This window comes from Eucyclogobius newberryi, unplaced genomic scaffold (genome assembly GCF_026437365.1).
Source record: "Eucyclogobius newberryi isolate DKJ021-1_F unplaced genomic scaffold, fEucNew1.0.hap1 SCAF_1, whole genome shotgun sequence".
NCBI lineage: Eukaryota > Metazoa > Chordata > Actinopteri > Gobiiformes > Gobiidae > Eucyclogobius > Eucyclogobius newberryi.
The window spans coordinates 6083370-6090473 of NW_027315723.1; the positions used below are offsets into that span (position 1 = coordinate 6083370).

Genomic DNA, 7104 nt, shown 5'->3' on the forward strand with positions numbered 1-7104 from the left:
AACTGAGATTCAGGAGCTGGACCACGCCTCAACCTCCTACTCCTCCAGCAACCACACCTCCTCTCTTTAACCACACCTCTAATTACCCAGAAGCCCTATTTATACAGGCCTATCCCAGCATCTCTTGTTGTCGCTGCTCTCTCGACCCCACCCTCCCACCCCATGTCTCTATCATCTTCACCTTAAAGGAATAATAGAGGATTTTTCGCCAATTTGAGAACTCAACTGGACTGTTCGTCCCTGTTTTAAAAATGCGCACACTCACCCCACACCTTCCTGTTGTTTCCAAGACGCCGCCTACCATCAAACCTCGTGCGGGAGCACGCATCAGCCCCGCAGCTACACGTGCGCTTGTTTATTAGCACGACGGATCGCATCGCATCTTTCCTCTCTGCAGATTTCCATCTTTTCTGAGCTCGAACACAGTCTTTCTCTGTCGTCATTCTTGTACTTTACACTGAAGAAACTCGCTAAACACACACCGGCATATCAACCACGCATGCGCAGACAGGGAAATGTGCTGATATCCTGGGAACAGGTGTGCAGTTGCACGCAGGGAATGATTGACATGTGTGAGAACTACTCGGCTGTCCACGCCACGAGGAAATGAAACTCAAATTGTGCGCCAAAAATCCTCTATTATTCCTTTAACACATTACCATCTACGGAGGGGGGTTCTGAATCGGCTGGGCTGATTACCCGAGACGGAGCCCACATCCTGAGTCTCTACTGAGCCAACTTTAATCAATCCATCATCGATCCATCATCACTATTATCAATAAACATTCTTTCATATTCCATTGTTGTGGCGTGGTCGTTGCAAGTGAATCAAACATTATTTTATGCTGGAGATGAGTTACGACAATATATTGGCCACACTTGCTTTGGATAATAATATTTTGAGCAAAAGACATTTGTCACCTGCCATACCTGCCAGACCTGCCAGACCTGCCATACCTGCCATACCTGCCATACCTGCCAGACCTGCCAGACCTGCCATACCTGCCATACCTGCCATACCTGCCTGAAAAATAATATACATCATAAATTATCACGTTCCCTCAAGATAATTATCACGTTCCCAAGTGATATTTAAAAAAAATAAAAATTGGGATTTTTTATATATATATATTTTTACGTGGGAACATGATAATATCTCATGGCCACGTGAAAATATAATATAGATTCACGCAAACTTTACCCTTTAACTCAGGGGTGTCCAAACAATGCCCAGGGGCCAAACACGGCCCTCAGACCAATTTTTGTTGGCCCCCAGAGCAGGCTTCCAGATTAATTATGACACAGCTTGACTATCAAATATGTCCATTTTCAAATTAAGTCTGAATGTCATTTTTTCCCTTTGTCTGATTTAACATCTCAGTCCAGTCCTTGACGTTTCAACTCTAATTCCTATGGAGCTTCATATTCTGTACAGCAACGCTCTGATTTGAGCTGAAGGTAAATCTCAACTCCGATTGGGGTTTCTTGCCATGTCATACTAAGAGATTGCTTTATTCCACTCATCAAACAGCCGTTTGGGGATGGAAATTGGTAGAGACTGGAATAGATCTGGCCAAAACATTTTTATATATTTTTTATAGGTTCAGTCTGTGATACAGGTGAGTGTTTTGAGTGCAGTGATAAACAGATTAAATAATAATAATAATGCATTGTATAGATAATATGCATTGTTGAAAATGTTTTATTTTAGAAAACATTTATGGCTCTAACAACCTCAACCAGAACAAACAGATGATTACAGTTCTTTCTTCTCTGAAAGAATTGTCCACTATATAATTTTGAGAATATTTTTGGAGATTATACATATGATAATCCTTCCAGATTTCAAAACCACCAATTCAATTTCAGAACAAAAGTGAGTTTGTGGCATGTCCCGTGTGTGAGCAACGTGAATGTAATAATAAACCCAAGTAAAACCTAAATCTTAAAATTAAAAGGAAAATTATGGAAATTAAATTATATTGTGAACCAGTGTGTAAATTGGACTAAATAATTTCTAAACCTGGACTAAATAGGTAAAACTAAACTGAAACAGTAGGAATTAGACAAAGGGATTAAGGAAAAACTAGTACAAACAAGCTCTGGACCAGAGCTAAACTAGTAAACCAGAACAAACCCAGGTCTAAACCCGAATTAAACCAATCTTGGGCCCAGGATAGTTCACTCTTCCCCTCTTCTCTTTTCTGTTCTGTCAGGTGCAGGTGACGGGTGACTCTCCAGAACACCTGTCTCTCACAAACAGTCCATCTGAACCTGGCTCTGACTTTGGACAAACATATTTAGAACAGTAAAATTTGAATTGTGAGGATGACGACCAAAATCATTTACTTTGTGGTGAACGGGCGCGAAGAGACGGCTGAGTTTGGACAGGACTGCTCTGACACTGAAGTTAAAGGTAAAAACACATTTAGTTCTATATTTCACTGGAGGAACAATGCAGCACATTGAATAATCTGTGTTTAAATGTACGCTATTTTGTGAAACATTTCAATTTTACATTTTTAAAATCTGATTTAGAAAAGGTTTAGTCCTGGTTTAGTTCTGCCTTAGTCTGTCATTTTTCTGCCATTTAGTCCTGGATTGGTACTGCTTAGACTTAGTTCTTTGGTTTATTTACATTCTAATTTAGACCAGTTTTAGAACTGGTTTATTAAACATTAAATACTTCCTGCATTAAAGAGCTAGTTTAGTCCTGCTTTTGATGTTAAATCTTAATTTTGCTCAGGTTGTGGTTATCCAACATTCAATTTTGCAGCTTTGTTTTTTGTGACAGTAGGAAATGTAGTTTTTCTCACTCAGCTGTTTTAAATTATTTGTTTTTTCTAATGTTTAAGTTTTTCACCAGAATTATTTCGTGCGGCGGCGGAGGTGGGACCGGAGCACATCCTGAAGCTCTTCAGTCCAGACGGACGACTGTTGAAGATCTCAGCTTCACTTCAACCAAACCACAAGAACTCACCATACACTCTGCAGCTGGCCTCAGACACATGTGAGACCGGGGCAGGACCAGGACTAGACCAGGGCTGCAGCAGGACGGGACCAGGTCTAGACCAGGACTAGACCAGGGCTGCAGCAGGACGGGACCAGGTCTAGACCAGGACTAGACCAGGATTCATTTTACACTCTGACCTCAGACTTGTTTGTGACCAGGACTATGACATTTGACCCATTCTTCAGTGCTGCTGGACTTGACCTGTACTGAACTAAAGCTGATGTGGTGCTAATGTTGCAGGTGTTGTTGTGCCAGCACAGCTGGGCGCCATGGAAACAAGGCTACAGCAGCTGGAGCATCGTGTGATGGAGCTGAGCCAGAGTCCAGAACTACTCCAGGACTTGGACCGAGAGGTGGAGGGCTTCAAGAGGAAACTACAAGTAATATTATTACAAAAATAAATTGATTTGATTTGATTTGATTTACTATTGTTTAGTCTCGGTTCAGTCCTGGTTTAGTCCTGGTTTAGTCCTGGTTTAGTCCTGATTCAGTCTTTGTTTAGTCCTTGTTAAGTGAAAGTTTACTCCTGGTTTAGTCCTGGTTAAATACTGGTTTAGTCCTTGTTTATGTGCATTTTCCTTTTCAGAGCGTGGAGCACCTGAGCTGGATGGGCTTATTCAGAGATAACACAGAAAAATTCATTCACAAAACCGGCCCGAGACTGATGAGCGTGCACGGACCCCTCCTGAGCGTGCACGGACCCCCCCTGAATGTGCACGGACCCCTTCTGAGCGTGCACGGACCCCTCATGAGTGTGCATGAGGAGCGGCAGAGAGTCCGGACCACGTTTCTCAACATGAGGTCACTCTAACTTTAAATGAACAATATTTACTGCCACTTTTACACAAATGAACAAGGACATAAAGAGTTTGTCCCTGCTGTGCTGCCATAGTTCTCTGCAGGTGAGTGAAGAGGTCAGAGAGCACCTGAAGACCCCCATGTTTGACAACTGGTGAGCACCCGGTTTTAATTGTTATTCAGAACAGGTTCAGTCCTAGTTTAGTCCTGGTTCAATCCTTGTTTAAGTATGGTTTAGCCCTGGTTTAGCCCTGGTTTAGTCCTGGGTATAGTCCTGGATTAGTCCTGGTTTAGTCCTGATTTACTTAGGATTTATTACTTGTTTAAGTATGGTTTAGCCCTGGTTTTGGCCTGGTTTAGTTTTGGGTATAGTCCTGGTTTAGCCCTGGTTCAGTCCTGGTTTGTGGTCCGTCTCAGGCAGTGGGAGGAGCCGGAGATGTTGGTCCTGCTCCAGACCATGTTCGTCGACCTGGACTTCGTATCTGAGTTCCAGATGGAGACCAGAGTCCTGCAGAACTTTCTCCTGGAGGTCTACAGTCATTACAACAACATCCCCTTCCACAACTTCCAGCACTGCTTCTGCGTCACCCAGATGGTACCACTACTTTTACCTTTGCTTTTACCTTTACTACTACTACTACTACTACTCCTACTACTACTACTACTACTACTACTCCTACTACTACTACTACTACTACTCCTACTACTACTACTACTACTACTACTACTACCCCTACTCCTACTCCTACTACTCCTACTCCTACTACTCCTACTACTACTCCTACTCCTACTACTCCTACTACTCCTACTACTACTACTACTCCTACTACTCCTACTACTACTCCTACTCCTACTACTCCTACTACTCCTACTACTACTACTACTACTCCTACTCCTACTCCTACTCCTACTACTACTACTCCTACTACTACTACTACTACTACTCCTACTACTACTACTACTACTACTACTATTCCTACTACTACTACTCCTACTACTCCTACTACTACTACTACTACTACTCCTACTCCTACTCCTACTCCTACTACTACTACTACTCCTACTACTACTACTACTACCCCTACTCCTACTCCTACTACTACTACTACTACTACTCCTACTACTCCTACTACTACTCCTACTCCTACTACTCCTACTACTACTACTACTACTCCTACTCCTACTCCTCCTCCTCCTACTACTACTACTACTCCTACTACTACTACTACTACTACTACTACTACTACTACTCCTCCTACTACTACTACTCCTCCTCCTACTACTACTCCTACTCCTACTCCTCCTCCTCCTACTACTACTACTACTCCTACTACTACTACTACTACTACTACTACTACTACTACTCCTCCTACTACTACTACTCCTCCTCCTACTACTACTCCTACTACTACTCCTACTACTACTACTACTCCTCCTCCTACTACTCCTACTACTACTACTACTCCTACTCCTACTCCTACTACTACTACTACTCCTACTACTACTACTACTACCCCTACTCCTACTCCTACTACTACTACTACTACTACTCCTACTACTCCTACTACTACTCCTACTCCTACTACTCCTACTACTACTACTACTACTCCTACTCCTCCTCCTCCTCCTCCTACTACTACTACTCCTACTACTACTACTACTACTACTACTACTACTACTACTCCTCCTACTACTACTACTCCTCCTCCTACTACTACTCCTACTACTACTCCTACTACTACTACTACTCCTCCTCCTACTACTACTACCACCACCAGTGACGTGCATTCAGGGGAGGCAGTGGAGGCAGTGCCTCACCTGTCAATCTTGGGGGGGGAACTTTTTTTAAAAAGAAGAAAAAAATAAAAGGTTTTATAAAAAATATTAATATTTTGTCATCTGGTATGTATTATAAACCTCCTTTCCGTTTGAATCCAATATTGAACAATATTTTTTCAAATAAGAACGTCAGATACAGGGAGGGGCGGGGGAGGAGGCAGCACCTGCTCTGCCTCTGGAGCACACACACACCCCTCACAAACTGAGCTGGTGCAATGCAAATGATGTGTCGCTCTCTCTCCCTCAGTTTATAACAAATAAAATACCCTGACGATGTGCTCTGTGCACAGTCCACAGTCGAGCCTTTGCCAGGTAAAACATGTTGTTTAAGCAGAGGTCATACTTTGGAGGAATACATTTGAATATGATTTGTGTTGCAATGGCAAATGGCAGAAATTAAAAGTCTGTATGGTTTATGTTAATTAAATAATTACTTAAAGCCATTTTACTGTTTTTGGAAAGACCAAATCAAATCAAATTGAAAATCGAGATCAGTCAATATGAGAAAAAATATATAAACTATTTTTATTCCCATATCGCCCAGACCTACTTCGAAACCCACAATCAAAGCTAACGGTGAAACAACAAGAAGCTTCGTGTTCCAACATCTGCGGTGCAACACAAATGCTGCAGCAAAGAAGAGTCTGAATGCCAATAAGTGCAATGACACTGAACGAGGCAGCATCTGACCTGAAAGATAAGATCATGGCAAGAATTAATGCCAGGTAACCTGGACACCCGTAACAGTGACTAAGTGAAATGCCATCAGAAAGTCTCCTGGACGATGTGAATGAAGCATTGAGTGCAATCCCTTCTACAGCCATCACTGAAACCAATCATACACTTCAGCAGCATCGTTCCAAGAGAAGCTTGGCTATAAGAGCAACCATGGGAGCGAAGGTCGGAGGACTGTCAGAAGTGAACTGACAAAGGCCGAGAGAGGTGCAATGAAAAAACAAGTACCTAAAGCTTCCCAGTGGTCGAGTGGCTAAGGTGGTTAAGCCTACGGGCAAAAAAATCCTTTAAAAGAAAGTAAAAACAAGTACCAAAAAGGTACAACCAGATGCCTGAAGCATTCGTAACCGCCAAAGAAAGACTCATTGCCTTGGCCAGCCGCCTAAAGAGGTACACAAGAGATAATGAAGTCAGACGAATAAACCGGCTGTTCTCAGTTCAACCTACTCAGTGGTCGAGTGGATCCACCAATGCTGGAAACTGAAAGGTGTTGGAAAAGCATATGGGAGGCATCAAACAACAGCAATGCGCAGGGGCTGGTGGCTCTTAGACGGGACCACAACAACCTCCCTGAACAAAATCCAACTTGACGAAACACTCACCCAAGACTGCAGAACCCAACACACAAAGCTGTGCTCTGTCTGGTTTGATTGCATGAAAGCATGACTCAATGCCACACATTGAAGGCCTGGAGATGTATAACATCAATGGGGCTCTAA

At 42.7% G+C, this 7104-nt stretch overlaps 1 protein-coding gene across 2 annotated transcripts in view; it reads left to right on the forward strand.

Annotated features, from left to right (window-relative positions):
* The first annotated feature begins 2224 nt into the window (after positions 1-2224).
* Positions 2225-7104, forward strand: part of LOC140362830 (high affinity cGMP-specific 3',5'-cyclic phosphodiesterase 9A-like) — a 19483-nt gene continuing 14603 nt past the window's right edge. Inside the window, exons 1-6 of one of the 2 annotated variants that reach the window (XM_072449186.1) lie at positions 2225-2416; positions 2867-3010; positions 3254-3393; positions 3600-3814; positions 3906-3965; positions 4229-4406. In XM_072449186.1, the coding sequence (XP_072305287.1) occupies positions 2329-2416; positions 2867-3010; positions 3254-3393; positions 3600-3814; positions 3906-3965; positions 4229-4406 (825 nt within the window). In that variant the 5' untranslated portion in view covers positions 2225-2328. The remainder of the gene's footprint in view (positions 2417-2866; positions 3011-3253; positions 3394-3599; positions 3815-3905; positions 3966-4228; positions 4407-7104) is intronic. The other variant, XM_072449102.1, reaches the window with a different exon arrangement.